Source organism: Desmodus rotundus, chromosome 2 (assembly GCF_022682495.2).
Source record: "Desmodus rotundus isolate HL8 chromosome 2, HLdesRot8A.1, whole genome shotgun sequence".
Lineage (NCBI taxonomy): Eukaryota > Metazoa > Chordata > Mammalia > Chiroptera > Phyllostomidae > Desmodus > Desmodus rotundus.
Window position 1 is genome coordinate 84035704 of NC_071388.1, and position 22085 is coordinate 84057788.

General features: G+C 42.0%; 1 protein-coding gene across 2 annotated transcripts in view; it reads left to right on the forward strand.

The window, feature by feature from the left end:
* Positions 1-17745: 17745 nt before the first annotated feature.
* The window catches only part of ALCAM (activated leukocyte cell adhesion molecule), a 192388-nt gene continuing 188048 nt past the window's right edge, over positions 17746-22085 (forward strand). Inside the window, exon 1 of one of the 2 annotated variants that reach the window (XM_053918324.2) lies at positions 17746-18625. In XM_053918324.2, the coding sequence (XP_053774299.1) occupies positions 18553-18625 (73 nt within the window). In that variant the 5' untranslated portion in view covers positions 17746-18552. The remainder of the gene's footprint in view (positions 18626-22085) is intronic. The other variant, XM_053918323.2, reaches the window with a different exon arrangement.

A 22085-nucleotide genomic window follows, 5' to 3' on the forward strand; every position in this document is an offset into this window, starting at 1 on the left:
GAAGACTAGACAGCAAACAAATTTAGAGAATTGTCAAAAAGTTCAATAGAATATCAACTGTAAAAAGAAGGGGAAATATCAAGAAAAGAGGATGTGTGGAGGTCCCATGTGGGTTTAAAGTTCCTGCGATGAGTCACAAATGCTGTGAAGGGTTTTGTGGCAAAGGGAAAAGGGCAATGCGGAAATCACTTCCCTCATTTCAACCCCATTTCCTTATCTTTAAAGTGAGCCTTTTAACATTGGCCCCTCTAGGCAACATAGGGTGTGTGCATGTATCAAATGAATGTGGCCTTCAAAACGTAAAATAATGTATACATAGAACTTCACTTTACTACAAAAATGATCTATACTGAAATCCCTACAAGAACACACACATACACACACAGACAGAAGATCCATTCCATCTCCTATATCATATAATCCACACAGTCCAAATGTTCTCACAAGGAATAAGCAAATCTCTGGGGGAATAGGGTCCTTGAGGCTCCCAGGAGCCTCCCAGAAGGCCGAGAGTAACACATTCCTTCCCTACTCAGGTCTTCTTGGATTGCTGAACACTTTGCAGAGCCTTTTTAATCACCTCCTGAAATGCTGGCTTCTGTCCTCCGTCAAAATACTCAACAAAACGGAATTTGTCAACTGTGCTTATGGTAATAAATCTACTTTCCAGCATGTCTCCTGACATTCTAATGCCTTCCTGCACATAATAAAAAGGTCATTTTCCACCTGAAATCATCTTCTCCAAGCTACCTTATATTTCTGCAAATCCAAGTTTCAACAAGTTTGATCTCATTTTTTCTACAGTATTTTTTTATTTGCTTTAACCAAGCTAAAAATCCCAACCGCAACACCATGCTCTCTAATTGCTTGAGTGGGGATTATATTTTATTGGCTGACTGTATAATGGAGATACATTTTGAAAGCTGAACTGTTCCCTTTTCTCAAGTGCTAGAGAATTAAATGTTCTCTCTCAGATATTACTGAAGAATTTGTTATGATTTTTGTTTCCTACATCGATTCAAGAACTGCCTTACATATCAATTATGCCAAGATCAGCATTCTCACCTAAATGTAATACCATCCCCCAGAACCTCTAAGATATGTACAGGCTTTCACCTTGTGCGATCAACTCAGCAGTATTGTTCCGTAGGTCACGATCTTACTTCTGGTTTCCAGACCAGCAATTCCAGTGGTAGCCTTCCAGAAGTTACACATTCTTGATTCCTGAAATGTTTTTCCCAGTAGTAACAGTGGTATCCATTCTTGGTGGTCCATATGTTGGTTTGAGTGCAATCATCATATGGAGACATTGTCTGGAATGTAGTGCCAGTTTACACGGAAAATTAAAGGGGGGCTGGGGCTACTGGGAGTGTTCCCAGGCTGCTCCCCTCCCCCACCACCCCCAAAAAAAGAGAAAGGAAGAAAGAAAAGACATCAAGAGAAGAAAAGAAGAGAAAAGGAAAAAGGAAAAACCTTGGACTTCTCCCTAAACACAGTGACAGGACATGGACACTTGCTTATTTTGTTGAGCATATTTGTAACTTTTCTCTAGGTATGTCAGTGTCTAGGTATGTCACTCACTTCCCGAAATGACGAATCAACGACTTCCGACCAAGGAGGCAGGCCTTGGCCCTCACCAAGAAATACAGAATTTCAGGGCAATTTTAAGAGACCACATCTTGACCACGACCTCTTCTGAGCGAGGCAGGAGCCACGCGATCTTAGGGCGGGCGGTCCCCAACCTCGCGGGGGTGGAGGGGAGGCTCTCCGGGTCCCTACCCCAGCAGCGCCCGCTCCAGCACGCAGCGCGTGGTGTCTGTCCCTCTGGATGCAGACAGAAAAGTCCTCTGCCATGGAAAACGCTCTCCTCTCAGAGGATGGTTTCTTAAAGAGGAAGGGTGAGAGTTCCCTTTGGGACTCTGGCGACTCTCCAGGAGCTTCAACGCACCCTCCTCCGGGCTTCCAGGTCAGAGATGCGAGTAAGGAACAAGTGACAGCTGGGCAGAGGAGCGGAGGGACTGAGGGAAGCAAAAGGAAGGGACCAGAAGAGGAGAGAAAAACCACCGGGAGAGAGAATTGGCTCAGTTTCCTGGGCTGTGCAGTCTCCAAATCAAACCTGAATGGCTGGAGAACGGATACCAGCCACTGGAAGCCCAGAGGACGCGACTGTTAGACAGCAAAGAAGAAAAAAACATCGCTCTCGGGCTCAGGGGCTGAAGGAAACACTCCGTTGGACGAAGGCAGGAAGAAGAGAAGACAGAAACACCTCCCTCTTTCCTGTTTCATTATGTTTTTATGCTTGTTTTGTTTTGTTTTTCTCTACCAAGCGCAAAAGGGATCCGCGGCGACTCTTGGTCTGGGGAGCATCCATTTGTTGATGATAACAGGCGAGCATTATTTTTCCTCCCCTCTCCCCCTTTGTTTTGAAGTAGATTCAACAGCACTGATTTTCTCTCCACTTCTTCCCTCTGCCTTTCCCAGTTTACTTTCTCTTATCCCAGTCCCACCGCACCCCTAGTCTAGTTCCTGCCTGGTCCTTTGGACTAATTGAAAGACTTCTCAATTTTTATGCCCTATGTGTCAGGTTTGTTTCTGCTTAAATGCCTTCAGAGAATATTATTCTGTTACTCTGGTCCTCCTTTCTCAACGTTCCCTCCTTTCTAGTCCAGGGGTTTCATTATTAAGTGCGATCTGTCCCTCCTTCCCCGCAGGAATTCCCCTTTTCACTCCCAGACCCTTGCATTCCAGCCCCTGCCTGGGTTGCTGCTCTGCCCTCAGGCTGTCAAAGCACATCAAAGAAGTTTGCTTTGACTGGCCTTAGACCCAAGTGGTGCCTACTGGCGGGTCTGCTCTCCAACTGGCAATCTGTACTTCTGCAATCTTTTTTTTTCTTTTCCTTTTTTTCCTTTTTTAGCCTGTTGTAGTTCTTGATAACAAAACCAACTGAAGTGCTTAGACAAAATTGTGAAGTAGGGTACTTTGACCTGTACTCTGTATCCCCAATACAACACTTCTCTTTTTGCTTCTCTTCCCTTTTTTCCTCTTCTATTCCTCTTCATCAACATCGCAGTTTCTGACACCTCAAAGCTTACTTCAAAATTGTGGTGTGAGGTATGAGAAAAAAAGCTGGTATTTGTTCTCTTAGCTGCCTTTTAAAGTAGTGCAAATATTCCTTCAGCAAACGTGCACTGAGCACTTAATAGGTATCAGAAGTTAGGAAGTGGCCCAGGGACTGAAAAGGTAAATGTGTTTTCTTTTTTATTACTTTCCTCCTTCTGCTTTCTGACCTGCTCAGAGTCATCTTTTATAATATTCATTGAGCCCTTAGTATATATCTGGCATAGGGGTAGGAGGTTTACCCACATGTTCTCTTTTATTATTATATGGACACTTATGATGAAGCATTCCGTTTTATAGGTGAGAAAACTTGGATTAAATAAGTGAAGAAGCTTTCTCAAGCTCATGTATCTACTATGTGTTGCAGGGCGGTGGGGGGGGTCAGGGGTGGAGCTGGCAAACCAGACAGTCTGACTCCAGACTTGTGGCACATCACCACTAAGAAGTCACTGTTTCAGTGGAGGAGCCAGACTTGTAAACATACATATAATTCAAAGAAGTGCTAGTTCCTAGAAATACAGAGGCAGCATGACTAACATTGCCTAGGGGGATCAGGAAAGGCTTAAAAAGCAACTTGACAGGCGTGGTGGGTCTTAAAATCTGAGTAGGAGTATCCCAGGGAAACAAAGGGATGGGAGTGGTAGGGGCACTTCAGGCTGAGAGAGCTACAGTGTGATGCCACCCATTTAGAGAGGCTGCGATGGCGCGTTTAGGAAACAGTGAGTCCAATCGGACTGAAGCGTAGGGTTCACAAGAGAGTCTTGTGATATGAAACTAGGAGCGAGAATGTCAGGGACTTTAGAGATTTTGTCGTAAGTTGAGCTTTCATCTTGTAGGTAAAATGACTCCAGTGGGGATTTCAAAGAAAGGGAGGGACATGATCAATTTTTGTGTCCGTCTGTGTTAAGATAATGGGAGAAACCTGAAGAATGAAGAGAAGAGCCAGATGGTAGGGACACTAGTTGGACACTTTCTGTACAGATTATGGCAGCCTGAGCCAGGAGTCATGAGACACCAAAAATGTTGGTGTCAGGTCTTCCATCTATTTCTACAATAAAGGACTTAAGGCACAAAGAATTTCATTCAAGACAAAAGGCCTCTTAAGAGGGCACAAAAATCAGCCCTCTAACTTTTACAGGTATTGTCAAAGTCCATGAAGTTTAAAAATATTAAACCACACAATCAACTAATGGGAGAATAATAATAGCCCCTTTTATTTAGAGACTACTGGGCTCACATGTAGCATCTAGTAAAACATCTGACCCTCCTAACTCCTGAGGCTAAGGACAAAGCTACTGTTAAGTCCATTTAACCGATGAGGAAGCTGAGGTCAGAACTTGATGAAGTCTGCATGGCTAATTAGACAAAGAACGGGGACTGAAACTAGAGTTATCTAACCGTGGATCAAGTTCTTGCCCTTTTTATATGCTATGTTCTGAGACTGGAACTTAATAAATCCTTAAACCTGACTGAGTGCTCTCCTCACTAGTTGGTGCTGCCCTTATATTCCCTTAAAATCATTTCAGGCATCATTGGGAATACATTTCTGACTATCTGAATTGTCTACTCTATAAATACCCCCTAAAGTAGCATTTATTGTGGATCCCCTCTTTAGTAAATACACTAAGCAGGATACTATGATGACCCTTTTTAAGCATGGGGGTTTTATGGTAACAGAAAGAGCACGTGCAAATGATATCCATATACAGCCAGAACCATAACTAATCAAAACCTTGAATAGTATAGACGTGAAGCATCAGCAGCTATTGAAGAAATGCTTAATGCTATTTAGTACTTTCCTGGGGCAGGAGCTTCACATGTGTTATTTTACTTCACAAAACTGAGTTAGAGAGGTGAAGTAACTTACTCAGTGTCACATACATACCAAGCAGATGAGCCAGAACCTCAGCTTCAGTTTATCTGACATCAGGCTTAGGCTCTCAGAAACTCCTAAGTGGTTAGTGAAGACTGAAGTCAGTTCCATGGGCAAGAGTGTGCTAGGGAATGATTTATAGCCAGCTCTCGAAAACAAAAACAACCCTGATTTTCAGTGTTTGCCAATTTCCAATTCCCATAAAATGTCAATAATTACACAATAGTGGATTTCAGGCTGCCAAAGCAAGATCACTGAATGCAGCATCTGGAAGTGATGGTCACTGGGAGCCCTGGAAAGCCTCCAGCATACAACTGTACCATGGAGGAAAAGACATTTGGACAGTAAGTTAGAGAAGTAGAAGAGGTTTGGGATAATTCTTGGAGGAAAAAAGGGTAATGAATGAAGGCCGAAATGAGGATTAGGTTAGTTATATTCAAAGAAGGTAGATGGATTGAACTAACTGTGGTTACATCAAGTAGAAGACATGATTTAGGTTTGGTTGGGGGCAGCTGCTTGCTTAAAAACACCATTCCTGAAGGGAACAGTTTTCTTGAAAAAATAAGGTCTAAACCTTGACTTGTTTTATTTGAAACTGTCAGCAGGCACTTTTCTTAATGACTGTTAAAACTAAAAACATACTTACAAGATTGAAATCAGGACTAGATGAATCATAAAGATTGGTCAATATACATTTCTGGCTATTTATCTACTTTTTCTTTATGGCAAGGTCAACAGCAGACAGATTAAACTAATAAATTGATGGAAAATAAACCATAGCAAGAATATAGACAATAAACTTGGAAAGAGTTACTTTGTGCTCACCTTCAAAAGAGGTCCTGTTTGTTATGTCGGACTGTCTGAAAGCACCTTTTATTGAAGTTATATCCAATGAATAGAAATATATTTGCAAATACTTCAGAATACTTATTTTGTCATATTATTCCACATCTTTCTAAGCACAAAACAAAACCAATGCTTTCCTTATTCCCCACATAGCCAGATAGTGCATAGGATAATGAGGAGGAAAAAACATTAGCTAGTACCTGAAAATAATGTGTGTTGTCCCTCTGTGCCAATAATCTAGACCTTTAAAAGAAGAAAGAGTGAAAATAAAATTATGTTTCCCATGTTGCAGAATATTTCTATTTCACCCTTCTGATAATCAAAACTCGTATTGTACACAATCTGGTTAGAAAACATATTGGTTCTAAGAAAGGTCCCAGTCACTTAAACCAGTAGTCATCCTATTTTTTGTTTTGTTTGGGGTTTTTGGGTTTTTTTTTTTGGTTGCTGTTGGTCTTTTTTTTTTTCTTTTTGGTTGGGTTTCATTAAGGTCATCGGAATGGGTTTTTGTCATTTTCAGTTGAAAATATCTGGACAATCACAAAAACCTTAGTAAAAAATTCCCTGACCCCATGACAAATGTCAGCTAACTAAGAATATGAAAATAATGTCTCCCTCATACAGAAGAAAAAGGCAGAGGAGAGGGGTTGCGGAAATACCAAGAACTAAATTTCTTTCTCGGCCTACATTCTAAGATATGCTAATTTATTTTATTTTGTTTCTCTGGTCTATGACTCATCGCTCTTTGGGAATTTCTTTCACTGTCACACAGGTCACAGTACATTCATTCTTTCATTCGTAAATTATCATGGCTTTCTTATTTCACTCAAAATGCTGAGCCTTCACAGAACAGGCAAAAGGCAAGGTGTTAATTGGGAGGAAAGGAAAGGAGGAGATGCTGATCATTTTAGAGCTGGATGGACTATTCATCTTAAATTTTGTGGCAGGAATTTGAGTGTATGGTAAAGAATCACCTCAAGATAGAGTAATTTGGGAGTTTTTCTTAGTCTTTCTGGGAGAAATTTGAGGACTGTAAGAGGTGGGAAGTGAGAATAGAAGATGACTGTGTTGCTGTTATGGGGAAAAGACACGAGTAAGTAAAGTCCACCTGCTTAGTCAGGCTAAATGCATATGATACCCCTTCTGTCCATGCTTCTCAACCTGGCTTTGATGTGTTTTGCATTTAAAGGTAGATTTAGTGTTTGTTTAATCCTGAACACAAATGGGCAAAGGGTTTGAATAGACACTTCTCCATGAAGGACATACAAAGGGCCCATAGACATAGAAAAGATGCTCAACATCACTAGCCATCAGAGAGATGCAAATTAAAACCACAATGGGATATCACCTCACACCTGCCAAAATGGCTATCATCAATAAACAAACAACAAGTGCTGATGAGGGTGCAGAGAGAGGAGAACCCTGGTACACTGTTGGTGGGAAAGCAAATTGGTGCAGCCACTGTGTGAACGGTATGGAATTTCCTCAGAAAGTTAGACATGAAACTGCCTTTTGGCCCAGCAATTCCACTGCTGGGAATATATCCTAAGAAGCCCGAAATACCAATTCAAAACAATTTATGCACCCCTATGTTCATAGCAGCTTTATTTACAATAGCCAAGATTTGGAAACAGCCTGAGTAAATATCAGCAGATGAGTGGATTAAAAAACTCTGGTAGAAATAGACAGGGGGAGGGTAAAAATAGTGTAGGAAATGTGGAAGCCAAAGAACTTATAAGTATGACCCATGGACATGAACTATGGGGTGGGAATGTGGGAGGGAGGGGGGTGGGCAGGATGGAGTGGAGTGGGGGGGAAATGGGAAAACTGTAATAGCATAATCAATAAATATATTTAAAAAAATCCTCTGGTAGATTTACACAATGGAATACTACACAGCAGAAGGAAAGGAGGTATTCCTACTTTTTGCAACAACATGGATGTAACTGGAGACTGTTATGCTAAGTGAAATAAGCCAGCCAGTGAAAGAAAAATACCATATGATCTCACTTATAAGAGGAATGCAATGAACAAAATAAAGTAATGAGTAAAATAGAACCAGAGGCATAGAATCATGGAACAGACTGACAGCTGCAAGAGGGGAAGGGGGAAGTGGGGACTGTTTGTAAGAAGGTGGAGGGCTCAGTCAAGGAACATATATGAAGGACCCATCAACACAGACAACAGTGTAGAGATTGACTATGGAAGTAGGGGATGGGCTGGGCCAAGTGGGAAAAGCAGAGGGAAATTGAAACAACTGTAATAGCATAAACAATAAATTAAAATTAAAATTAAAATATTCATGTGGCAGTAAAAAAAACAACCTTGAACTTAATGTTTCTCTGAAAAAAATAAATATCTAGGGAATAACCCTGGATCTGGCAGTCTTTTGAAATTTCCTTAAGTCTAGGAAAAATAATTGAGAGGCATGCTTTTTGGAGATTCTCTTCTAACTTGATATGTTAACTACTCTTGGACAGAATGCTTCACTCTATAACTTGAATGTCATTCTTTCTAAAAAGGCAAATCATTTTTCTTAAAAGGTGTATCAATTTAACTACTTTTAACAGAATTTCACAACTGAAAGCAATAGCCAAAAATCACTTAATTTGCATCTCTGCCAACTAGAACACATTACAGATTCTTGTAATTTCAGTGAAAGCATGTACACACATGTTTATAAATCATTTTTATTCATTGGCTTATATAGTTGTTTTAATATGTATTATATTTTCTCACAAGCTTTTTACCTTCAGGTATGAATATTAAGTAAATTTCTAGCCCTCACAAAAAAAAGTAAATGCATTAAACACCTCCATACAACGTTAAAATGTTGGACATTAAATTAAATTAAATATTTGTCCTATAGCACTGTTAGCTGAATAGGTTATGAATCATCTATGTTTATGGAATACATTGCTTTGAATTTTAATTTTGCCAAATACACCCTGTAAAGAACAAAGTATAGGGAACACTGAAGCTTAAAATCTTAAATACTGAACCACCTCTGTAGACTTTGCTATATTGGTACTGCGTCTATAATTGTACCTAGTGAAGAACTTACAGAACATTATTCAAAATGTTTGTTCTGAAAAGAGTCTAGATAAATGCACTGTATTTGAAATTGATTAATACTATCTGATATGCATCCAAACTTTTTCTTATGTGGAGAATCTGACTTAAAAGTTACAAGGTATCTTGTATATTTATTCTACGGAAAGTGGTCCATTTTCATTTAAGCAAAGTGGTACTAATAGCTTTGTAAATTTTGGTTAAGTCTCTGGCTCCTGAGACCTCTATTACCTCATCTTTTATATGATGTAGTTAGACTGGCTCCATGGGTTTTTTTACCTATGCTGAAAAGCCTTAAAGTATCTAAAGGTTGCTTATCAAACTGTAGTCAAAGAAGCCGGAGTTTATCAATTTTTTAATTACCTTGCACAACAATTTATTATTTATTCATGTATTCATGATTTGATGAAATCATTAATCAAGTACCATTGTGTATCTACTACGTGTCTGTTTATTTTAGGCATATCACGGAGAATAAAACAATCGCAAATTCCTATCTTCATTGAGCTTTCATGCTAGTAAAGAGTGGCAGACAACATGCAAGATACATAAGTTAAATATATATGTTATATGAGGATAGAGTCTCTGGAGAAGGAAAATGAATGAAGAAAGGGAGATAAGGAGTTCTGGGGATGGGAACTGAAATTTTAAGTAGTGGTTCATGGGAAGTGTGGGTAAGAAAGTAACATTTGATCAAATACCTTGGGGGAGGTGATGGAGCAAACTACACTAATACCCGGGGAGACTGAGTTCCAAGGATTAGAAACAACAAATGCAAAGGCCCTGATGTGGGAATATGCAGGTGTATTCAGGAATAACGAGGAGACCGCTATGGTTTGAATGGCTAGAATAAAGGGGAAATATGAAATAGGACATCACAGCAAACCTATGTAGAAGAAAAAGTTATGTATTTAAATAAAGATTGAAAGCTTTTCACCTAAATTACTTGTAAGGCTTTGAAAAGCCTTAGTACTCTAAGGTTCTATTTTATATTACATAATAAGTGAATCTTAATTATTTTTTCTAATTAGTGTCATGCCTTAGAAATTATGTTTATCTAAGAACTGCTTCTTAATACTTTCCTGTAAATTCAATGATTTTTAAATTTTTTAATGGGCTTTCCAGAAGTCCATTAAATCTGTGGTGATCTATTTGTTCTTAAATAAATCAGATATATATCGGTTTCACATTTCTACAGTGTCCACCTCAAATTTCTGAATGAGATTACCATATATCATAATGGTATATGGCAAAGCAAGTAGAGATAACTCTGGAGAATTTCTTTAGAATTAATGAAGTCAAAATTTCTTTTAAGGTATCATGCATTTGAAAAACTATGCCCTGAGTCACTTTCTATTTACTCAAAACTTAAAGAAGTGGACTTCTAGTCAAGATGGAGTTGTAACGTAGACACACTTTGCCTCCTCGCATAGCCATAGAAAGAATTATAACCAGATCTCAAAAACAAAAAACAGCCAGAAACATCAGAAAATCGAGCTGTATGGAAGTCCAACAACCAAGAATTAAAAGAAGCCACATTCATCAAGATGGGTAGGAGGGGCCAAGTCACAAAGATGAGGGTTGGGGGAGAGGCGTTGTAGCGTGGAGAGGGGTGGTCATCGGTAGGCAGCAGAACAGGGCAGTGGAACAGATGGTCCCACATTCACGTGTGGTGGATAAAACTCAGGAGGGATACCTTGGGAGCAAGTGATCCCAGCCCCAGGCCAGACTGTACATCCCAGGGTTCCAGCACCAGGAAGAGAAATCCCCATTACCTCTGGCTGTAAAAACCAGTAGGGATTAGGGCAGTGGAAGAAATGCCTGGGTTTTCACTGCTTAAAGGGCTCAAACAGATTTAGAATGTATTCAAACCCACCCACTCTGAGTTTCACCAGCAAGGCTGCAGCTGGAAGGGCACCAGCTGCATACAGGAAGTGGGTGAAGTGACTGGAAACAGGACATGTGCCAAGCAAACCTTCAGAAGCCAGCAGTGGCATTGTCCCCTCTCTCAGCCCTCCCTCAACACAGAGCCACAAAGTGGTGAAGTGGGTTGCCCCACCCTGGCAATTACTTAAAGCTCCAGCCCACATAATTTACATGTATCTTTTTTACAATAGGCCACACTACTAAGACAAGAAGTCAAAGCAGCTCCACCTAATACATAGAAACAAACACAGGGAGGCTGCCAAATTGAGGAGACAAAGAAATATGGCCCAAATGAAAGAACAGAAAAAATCCCTAGAAAAAGAACTAAATGAAATGTAGATAGTCAACCTATCGGATGGAGAGTTTAAAACACTGGTAATCAGGATGCTCAAAGAACTCAAATATGGCAAAAACATAAGGGAAGAAATGAAGCTTACACCAAGTGAGATAAAGAAAAATCTACAGGGAACGAACAGAAGAGAGGATGAAGCTGAGAATCAAATCAATGATTTGGAACACAAGGAAGGAAAAAGCATTCAATCAGAACAGCAGGAAGAAAAAAGACTTCAAAAAAATGAGGATAGGCTTAGGTACCTCTGGGACAACTTTAAATGTAACAACATCTGAATTTAGGGGTGCCAGAAGGAGAAAAGGAAGAGCAAGAATTGAAAACTTATTTGAAAAAATAATGAAGGAAAACTTCCCTAATTTGGCAAAGGAAATAGACATACAAGTCCAGGAAGCAAAGAATTCCAAACAAGTTGGACACAGGGAGGACCACACCAAGACACATCATAATTAAAATGCCAAAGGTTAAAGATAAAGAGAGAATCTTTAAAAAGCAGCAAGAGAAAGGAAGAGAGTTACCTACCAAGAAGTTCCTATAAGACTATCAGCTGATTTCTCAAAAGAAACTTTGCAGGCAAGAAGAGACTGGCAAGAAGTATTAAAAGTGATGAAAAGCAAGGACCTACAAACTAGATTACTCTATCCAGCAAAGCTATCATTTAGAATGGCAGGGCAGATAAAATGCTTCCCAGACAAGGTAAAGCTAAATAGGAATTCATCATTACCAAGCCCTTATTATATGAAATGTTGAAGAGACTTATCTAGGAAAAAGAAGAAGCTCAAAACCATAAACATTAAAAAGGCAACATATTCACAACTATCAACAACTGAATTAAAAGAAAAAAACTAAGCAAACAACCAAAACAGGAACAGAATCATAGATATGAAGATGATTTAGAGGGTTATCAGAAAAGAGGGGGAAGGCAGATAATGGTGCAGGGATTAAGAAGCATAATGTGTAGGAACAAAATAGACAGGGGGCTGTTAAGAACAGTATAGCAAATGGAGAAGCCAAGAACTCAGTGCGTGACCTATGGACATGAACTAAGGGGGCGGGCTTGCTAGAGGGATGCGGAGTGCTGCGCAGACGGGGCAAAGGGGAAACAATCAGGACAACTATAACAGCATGATCAATAAAATATACTGACATTGAACAAAATAGACTCAACTACTTAAAAACAACTGAAAGAACTGTTTATTTCAGTTGAATGTTGAAAACTATATACATAGAGACCTCTGAAGAGAAACCCTCAAGTTGTAGGGTAAACACAAACTGTTGTACTTTCAAATCACTAATGAAATATGAGTGTCTGTTACACTAAGAGTTTTTGACATCCATTTATAGTTATAGTGTAAATTTTATAGTGAAATAGCTTAGCTAGATTTTCTCTTCATATCTAACACAGGAAGGAAAATGACTAAGTGGATTTCTACTTCAACTGAAATAGACATGCATTTCTTTTTGTACCCAGACACTGAGCAACTTACAGCCTGAAGTAAGAACATGATGTTTTCCATTGGCTTTGAAAGTTTTTACTCTCCTGAGCTCCAGTGACATATCTTTCTTAGCTAGCATTATTAAATATGTGAGTTGCAAGTTTTATTAAAACAATGACTGATATTACTATTAAAATTGAAATTAAACAATAAAATCAAAGGACTATTTCTTAAGACAGATACCCATATGTAGAGTGATTTAAAAATTATTTACTTAAAAAACCTTGTGTTCCAGAAGTGAAACAGAGTTTTATCTTACACCTGCTAATCTCTGTGCCCCTTTAAAATAATTCTACCTTCCTAAACTTAATATAAAGCACACTTAGCCCTGTATTTCAATCTTTGTCATCAGAGCATGAGCCCAAGCTCTATCCAGCCCTGGTCACTTAGAACATTTACTAGTCAGGCTCCTATTCTCAGCATGGTTCTTTTTGTTTTATTCCAATTAATGGCAAATAGTTTTTGTCACTGTCTTCCTCCTGTAGATTACGTTTCTTTACTTTGTATTTGAAAATTTTCACTATGGTCACTAGGACTTGACTCATTCTCTTAGTGTTTCCTAAACCTTAGTCTGCCTAGTTGTGATACTGATTTATAATAAGAAATGGAATTTTGACAAATTCCCTGCTAAGGGTTCCTAAAACCCTTGGAATCTCCTAATTTATGAGAGTTATAAAGGTGTCTTTTTTATATTAAGGGGCTAAGTTTTGGAAAGCTCCTAGGTATCCTAGGACTAGGGGCTTTTTGCCAGGAGATCCAGCCATGTGATTAGAAGTTTGACCTTTTAGTCCCACCCCTCAACTTCCAAGGAAGGCAGAAGGGCTGAAGATTAAGTTCAATCATCAATGGCCAATGATTTAATCAATCATTCCTATGTAATGAAGCCTCCACAAAAATCCAAAGGACATGGTGGGTAGCACTTCAGGTTTGGTGAACACATGGAGATTGGTGTAGAAGCCCGCTTTCCTTTCTACATGCCTTACCATATATGTCTCTTCCATTTGGCTGACTGCTCTCTACAGGTAGTTAGTGTTCAGATTGAGTTGAAATGTAGGACACACAGCTGGTATCCAAGAACTGCTCGGGGGTCTAGGGAAAAACACACATTGGAATGAGTCCTGGAATCAGCCTTACTAGTCCCATCTCTAAAAACTCAATGGAAACCCTTTTATCTCCTTTCTATCACCCTCCCTTATAAGTTTGTTTCAATGTCTATGTTCTGTAAAGAGGAACTCCTTCTCACCACTTATCATTTATACATCAATATTTAGAGTGCCCTATGTATTGGCAAAGTATTGGTTAGAAATGTGTAATTACATATGAGGAGATGGGGAAAAGATAATGAATAGATTTGTTGCATGCTCTTCACTTGCACACATGTTCTGTTCAAAAATTAGGACACAGACTAGTATGATGTAGGGTGGTAAGGAACAAATGTCACTAGCCTCCCAAGCCATCTTTGGTGAAATTACATCTCCAGAGCTCCAATAGAAAACTGTGTTATCAGAAGGGGGAAAAAATAACCTCAACTCTTCAATTTTCAGGTACCTTACCTGGCTATGTCGTCACATACTGATGGGTTAACCTTTTAGTACAGGGCAAGGCTCCTGGCCTGAGCCTGTGGGGCCTGAGTTCTGAGCTCAACAGATTCTAAACAGGAAATTTGCTTACTGTGCTGTCTTGGCTTTGTACTGACTGATGATGATTCCTTCATACTGAAGATGCAAAACTCTCCTCCTGTTCTAGGTAACATGAAATATATTTTCCTCTGCCTGAATATTATTCATTTTACCTCTTGGTATAAGAAGTACCCATTGTGGTGCTCTGAATCATGACTAAACTGTATGGTAAAAATCATTGGAATAATATGTACCATCAGTTGTAATGAAAGTAAATCCAGATGCAGCAGGAAAACTCTTCCTCTTAAGAACTAGGTAAGATGGATCCAACCCCCCATTTCCTAGACTTTTAAGGACTCTCTTCACTACATTATTTCGAGGAACTTACATTCTTATCTTTATTTCTGACTCCAAGCTTTTGCTTATGCTAAATCATTTCAGTCTAAAAATGGTCTTGTGTGCTCTGTACCTGGCTCATGCAGATAGGGTACACTGCCTTATTAATTTTCTTAAGGAAAATATGTTTGGCAGTAGGAGACTTTAATAAAATTTTAGGAAGGAAAGGAACTTATGTTTAAATTAAGCCCTGTCTCCCCCAACCAAAAAAGAAAGTCAAATGTTGCTAGACATTTCTGATGAGCAAAGTGGATAGGAGTAAAGCTCTAGCATCAAAGTGCCTGGGGTGGAATTGTGGCTTTACGGTACTGTGAGTCACTGTGTGGCCTTGGGAAAGTTACTTTGTGTCTCTGAGCTTCACTTTCTTCATGAGTGAAATGGTGATAATAGCACCTACTTCATAGGATTTTTTGAGGGGGATTTTTCCATTAATTCATATGAATTGCTTAAAACAATTTAACATTAGGTGAGTTTTCAATAACTATTACTAATTAATAAAAGATATTTAAAGGCCTTTGACCATTTCTAAACTCATCATTGTTCTCACTTGGTCTTTGTGCCTTCCTCTCTTCTCAGCATCTTCTTCTTCAGTCTTCTACCAAATTCCTATTTTTATTTTTATTATTTTGTGATTCCTACTTTTGTTTTATTATGTTGTTTAACACAGAGTAGTTTCACCATCACTTTTGTGGCCTTAGCTGGATATGATTTATAGTCTTGGGAGTTACTGCTCCAAGTGGCTTATTGAGGCATTTTCCTAAACTAGGACAAATTCCGTACTAAAAAGGATTATGAAAGCTACTGACATTATGTACAAACATGTATAATCTGTTTGTCAGTATAATACATAAAATCATTTGCTTCCAGAATTCTATACATAGTTGTGTACATATAGGATATTCTTAATTTATAGAATATATTTTGATCCAATTTAACTCTGCATTTTTGAAGGTGGTACTCTAATGTGTCATCACACTTTATGAGAGACTGACTTTTGCTCAATGTCACTTGCTATGTAAGTGCAGACACGGATTTTAACTAGACTTTGACTGCTCCCCAAAGCCCAAGCTCCTTCTACTACACTTACCAGTCGTTTGTGTGATCTCAATTCTCACAGCAATCTCAGGAGACTGACACTACTGTTATCCCTTTTTACATTTCAGGAAACTGAAGCTTAGAATGATTAAATAAGTTGTACAAGATCATGCAGTTAGTAATGTCAGAGCCAAAATCAGACCATCTGCCTTTGGAAGATCTATTTTTAACAATTATGCTATGCCCTGGCCGGTGGCTCAGGTGGTTGGAGTGGTGTCCTGTTCACCAAAAGGCTGCAGGTTTGATCCCTGGTTGGGGCACGTACAGGAGGCAACGGGTTGATGTTTTTTTCTCACATAGATGTTTCTCTCTGTCTCTGTCTCTCTCTCCCCCTTCCTCTCTCTCTGACATCAATAAAACATAATTTCAGGTGAGAAATAAGAAAAACCAATTATGCTGTATTAACTACCACTCAAAAATAAAGGGGATCAGATAGACAAAGTGGAGGACACTGGATAAATATGTAATTTGGATGATTGATTATTTGTTATAATAAAAGCTATGAGGAGCCACTGGTAAAAGAAAACAAACAAACAATTCCCTGTAGAAATTCGACAGAATCCATTGGAATGCTAGCAATTTAGTCAAACTTAGTTTATGAAATACTGATTTAAAAAGCATTTGCCTCATAGTATTAGCCTTCCTGTTGGTTCATAAGATGCAAATAAAATGTTAATGTTAAAACCAAGTGGGAGAAAGTACTTATTTTGAGAGGAAAAATACAAGAGCTCTACTCTAGAATATAATTATTGTAATGTAAGGAGAACCAGGAGGATAAGATAGTCAGGCTTTTGAAAAAAAAATACAGCTGAAAATGGAACTTAATAGTTTCAAGCAAGAAAAGATTTTAAAAATTCAAAGATTATTGTGCGTGTGTGCATGCGTGTGTTTTATTGAGCTTCTTCTGCTGCAAACTCCTCTCACCCCCGTCTAGCTGGTGACTCCAAGCCTTCTGAGGAAAGCACAGTATGCGAGGACCACTAGTTGGCACTCTCTGCGGGAGAGTAGCCTCACACAGGGGTGACCCTGTGATGCGCTAAAGGCTATTTAATGTCCCGGCCAAGTGGTTCTGGGGCCAGTATTTTATTAAGCTTCGGGGATGAGACTCGTGATCCCGCATCCTTGATTTAGAGCCACTTAGGGCTCTGACAGCTCCACCCCCGTGTTCTAGAGGAAAATACTCCTTGCTCTCTGCCTGATCTGAAAGTGACGCGGCTTCCAATGTTCCGCCTGGGAAGTGGTTGAGTCTTTAGAAATTGCCCGAGAATCCTGTCCATCTGCAGGGGTGCCTGGCTTTCTGGAACTGACAAGGAGGAGCTTAACTTTTATTCTGAGTAACTTGAGGGTTTTCTGTATGAGACTTAAAATCGCCGCTTAATTCAAAATAGAGGAGACACACGCTCTGGCTTTGCAGACATTGGGAAAATCCGTGTGACGAAGTATGGTTTAGAAATTCCTGATTTAATTTCCCCATGTTAAAAGTAAACATTTTCTGTTTGGTCCGGGCAATCCACTCAAGTCATTTGCCTTTTTAAAAAAGGTGTATGAGAGATGGGGGTGAGGCGTGGGAGAGGAAAGAGGAGGAATCAGCTTAGGACGTAGGTTGTCCCCAGTCAACCACAGCTGTTTTAAACAGTTAACTCCTAGAAAACCAGTTTCCACCTGGTTGCTGCCTCCTGCAGCCGCTTCCTTCCTCCTGGGCTCCGCCCTTGGACCCCAACTCCGCGAGTTCCCCACCCCTACTGCCCTACCCCGCCCTGCCCTGCTACTAAGGAGGCTGTAACACCGCCACCGAAAAGTCCCCCGAGGAGTGAGTCAAAGCGATCGGAGTTTGGGGGATAGAAAAGGGTAATTTGGTTTTCTGAACCGCGACGGGGCGGGGTGACCAGTGCGAACCGAGAGAGGCTTTATTACCCTTATTACCCCAGTAATGCCACGGGCAAGTGGCAGTCCCGGGGGCTCCCCCGGAGCGCGGGGCTTCTGTGTCTGCTCCTTATTGGCCGGCCTGCCGGGGAGGGGCGGGGCCAAGAAACCCCGCCCACTCGGGCGCGCGCTCCCGCGCGTGGCTTCCGAGCTGGGCTCAGTCTTCGCCTCGGTCCTGCAGCGCCTCTAGGCTGCTGTTCTGCGTTGCAACCACCTGCTCCGAGCCGCGGCCTGGGAAACCGGTGGGGAGAGGAGAGGGAGGGAGGAGTCGGAGGGAGGAGGAGAGAGGCGGCTCACACACGCCTCCCAGTCTCCCCGCTCAGAGCAGCTCGGAGTGCTGCCGCCGCCGTCGCTGTCCCTGCTGCTGCTCTCGCTGCCACAACTGCTGCCCACCTGAGAGACCGCCTGGACCCGCCGCCCCTGTTGCCATCCCTGGCTATTCCTTCCTGTCACCGGCTTTTTACGCACATTGCCACTATCATCATCGTTATTATCCCAAGAGAAGGAAAATAACAGACCAGCCAAAAAGAACCACGTACACCTTTCCGAATTGCTCAAGTGTTTCCCAGGAAGAGAGAGGGTAGCCGGTCCCCGGAGGAGCAGCCAAGGGGCCGAGGGCTAGTGTTGGAGGGAGGAGGAGCTGGGGCACTGCGAGGTGGAAAGTTACGTGCGGCGGGGACCCGAAGGTGCAGCGCCACAGCCCAGGGGGCTGTGTGTCTGGGAGAAGCCGCTGCCCGCTGCGTCCCGAACCGCGAGTGCGTGGGCAGCGCGGGGTATAGGGAACGACGCTTCCTCCTACGTCGCGGACTCTGTCGGTGGCTTCGGAGGACGAGGAGGAATATGGCATCGAAGGCGGCCCCCTCCTGCCGTCTGGTCTTCTGCCTCTTGATCTCCGCTGCTGTCCTCAGGCCAGGTGAGCAGGGGCTCCCGGAACAGCCCGCGGCCGACGTGGGCCGGGGGCAGCTTCCTTAGGTCCCGGGCCCCGGCCTTGCATCGCCAGGCGGTGCGCCCAGGATCGTGGGGGAAGTAAAGGGACGGCGGTGCGGGCGCAGAGCTGGCCTTGCGTTCAGTCACCTGTGCCACTCGTTTGGGCTTGGCCGGTAGACTCAAGTTTGCGAAGCGACGGGGGCACCGGGTAAATCTCCAGGAACTTTGGGTGAGGCCGGGGTCGGGGCTTCAGGGGCCCCAGGGCCGGATTCGCCTGCCTCCTCTCTCCCCTGTGGCTCCCGCCTAGGCGGCGAGCTGTTGCCCACTGACAATCTAGTCCCTGATTTCAAAGTCCACGTCATTTCGCTCCGGGCAGTTTTCGTTTCGCTTAGGTCTTGCAAGCGATAGCTGGGCGCACTTTTCTCCTGATAAAACCCCGTAAACTTCCCCTTGGTCTGCGGCGAAGAGGCAATGGGAGAGGTAGAAGAGAAAGAGAACTTTGATCGCTCCCTTAAAATCTTCCTAAAGCTTAAACCGTGGTTCGGACCCCTCCTCCCCCATTTTCTGGGTGGGCAGTGAGTTCAGGACTGATGGTAGGCAAAGAACCCAGCCGGGTTTGACCTTCCTGTAGGGTTTGTAAATGTTTCACGTCCTGTGATTCAACCTCAGATCTCAGTTCTGTTCTGAGCCTCGGGAGAAATAATGCAAAACCCCCAAAACTAAAATATCTCGCTGGGAATCTCTTTCTCACCCTGGGGCGGCCCTCTGGCTCTGTCTTCGTGAGACCCAGGGGTCCTAATAGCGCATTCTTCGCGCTCGCCTTCACTTGACAGAGCAGCAGGTTTATTTCCTCGCTAGACTTCAGCATTTTTTGGATTTTTTTCCCATATGAAGTTTTAATTGCTAGCCCCTTCAAAGACGGTTGCAAGTACAACTCCTGCTTCCTGTTATTTTGGGTTCTATTTATTCTACTTTTTTCTTTAGGTTTTGGGGTTTTTTTTAAGTCAAAGAAAAACTTCCTTGTTGCATCTTTTAATTCTGCACATCCCTTCCGCTGTTGGCAAGTTGAGGCCAGAGAGGAGGTTTGAAAGCCTCTGGGTCTCCCCCAGGGAAGGGGGGAAGTGGGGCCGGGGGCTGGAGCCTGAGGATCCTGCGTGTTTGGGAACTGCAGCTGTGTGTGTTTGTGTGCTCGGCAGAGGCGCGGGGGAGGGGGTGCTCTCGCGATCTCTTTCTGAAAGTTACATTTCTGAGTGAGAGGCAATGAGCTCACCTGCTGTTCTGAGGTTGGAGAAACAGTAAGCTGTGGCGAATCTCCGCGTCTGGGGCGGGGACTGTGAAACGCGAGTCGAGCCGGATTTCAAGCGGGCGGGGTTGGGGAGGAACGCCGGGGCAGTGGGGAGGAGAGACCCCCTCGGGTTTGGCACAGTGCGGATGTCTCCTTTTTCTGATCCCAGTGTCGCTGTGGGAAGGAAGGGCACTCACCCGTCGAGAGGAGAGAGGAGCGGATGAAGGCGATGAGTTTGTAAAATGCAAAGATCCACCCGCCCACTGTTGGCTTTTCAGTTTAACCGTCTCGCGGCTTTGAGAGGGTGTCTCACCTACAGCCCCACCCTAGGAGCACACTCACATGCCCGGTTTCCTTTCCAGTGCCGGCGCTCTGGCATTTATTTTCAGTGGGGTCACCTCGGAGGACAGGGTTTTCCGCACATTTAATTGCTCAAAGGGGAGAGGTTCTGCTTTCAGATCCCACTCGTGGCGATTCCCTTGGCGCACCGGCTGGCGCTTCGTCTCCGCACTTTCAGCGAGCATCAGGCGGGGCTCCCCTAGGGGTCGGAAGCCTCAGCCCCTCAGATCAGCGATGTCTCTGCGTTTACACGGCTAGCCTAAGCGTGAAATCGTCAGTCAGTGTGTTTTAGCAGAAAGGATTAGCGCTGAAAATGCCAGGACTCACGTCCTGGACTGCGAGTGAGCTTTCTTCCGAGCGCTCCCCACAGCTGAGCCCTGGCAGGATGCGGGGCCAGTGGATGGCTCAGTCAAAGGGGCCTAGAGACTTCCCAGCCTGCCGCCCTTTATTCCCAAAGAGCTGCAACAGTGTGTGTCCAGACCTGGAGGGCGAGTATTCGAGCTCCTGTACCTGCTCCTGCAGGTCTTTTAGTCTGTAGTCACTACATAGTTACTGATATATTTTAGGCATGGCACGTTGTTATCTGTTTTGAAAAGAAGGGAAAATATATGAACCACGAACCCTGAATTCAGAGTTATAAAGGCAATGAAGTATGTATGTGCTAATCATCCTAGAGAGAAAATAATCTAATTATTCTTACAGAAAGAGCGTCAGCCTGTGGTGACATTTTGTATTGCTTATAAAAGGCTTTCTTTGATTATTTACAACAAGGAGGCGGAGCTCTGCAGTTAACTGTTTGTTCACTTGGGTCCTCCATGTGCACTCCTCTGTGGAATTTTTCTTAAATGCTTGCTGATATAAGATTAATTCCAAGACATAAGCACACGTAAAGGATTTGTTTTATACCAGTGGTATATTATGTTGGGAAAGTATCAGTTTATCTCAAAAAGGCCTTGGGAAAAGCATCAACTCAAATCAGAAAATGTCCTTTCGGACTACATGATGTGGGACTATTAAAATTTATTAATTAAAAAACTGCAAACTGTTTAGTTGCCATGAAATGTTGCTTTTTTTCTTGATGACTTATTTAATCCAGTAAAAATTACAATTTATTACAGTACTATTTTCAGTAAATTGCTTTTCTAGGTTTGACTCACCTTTTGGACTTTAGCTTTCCCATGCGTAAGGAGAAGGGCGGGCTAAGGATGTACTGTCTGAGACATCTTCAGCCCAAACCTCTGCTTCTCATCACCTAAGGTAAAAAGCCGATTACGTCAAGGCAGAGTCATTTTCCTGTATTTTTCTAATTCTTTCAAACAACCTGGGTGGACATAATCTCTATACGTTTTATTACTAGAAAATGTTAGTGTACTCCAATTGCTAATTTTTCATCTTTTTTTCTACTTTTATAAACTCATTTGAATATCTTGTGCTGACTACTTCAGGCCAGAATAGGGCTACTAAAAAAAAAGTGTCTTGGAGAGCAATTACTCTCCCACTCTGCTGGGTAAAGAGACCCAGGAAAAGGATTTTAGATCTCAGAAAATCCCCTAAGTGTAACCCATCCAGTCTGGAAGTAACAGTTGATGCTAATATGTTCATGTAACAAAGCCTTATGTGTACACCTGAGCAATGCTTGTAAACAAAGAAGCTGATTTGTCCCCTGGTTGTGAGTACAATATGGAAGGAAATAGAAAATACTATGTCCTCTTCATGTTTTCAGTTTTATACAAATCCAAAACATTTTATGACTAATCTAACAAAAGTTGTTATATTCCAAAAATTTTCTGACTTTTAGGAAAATTCAAACTATCATATCATT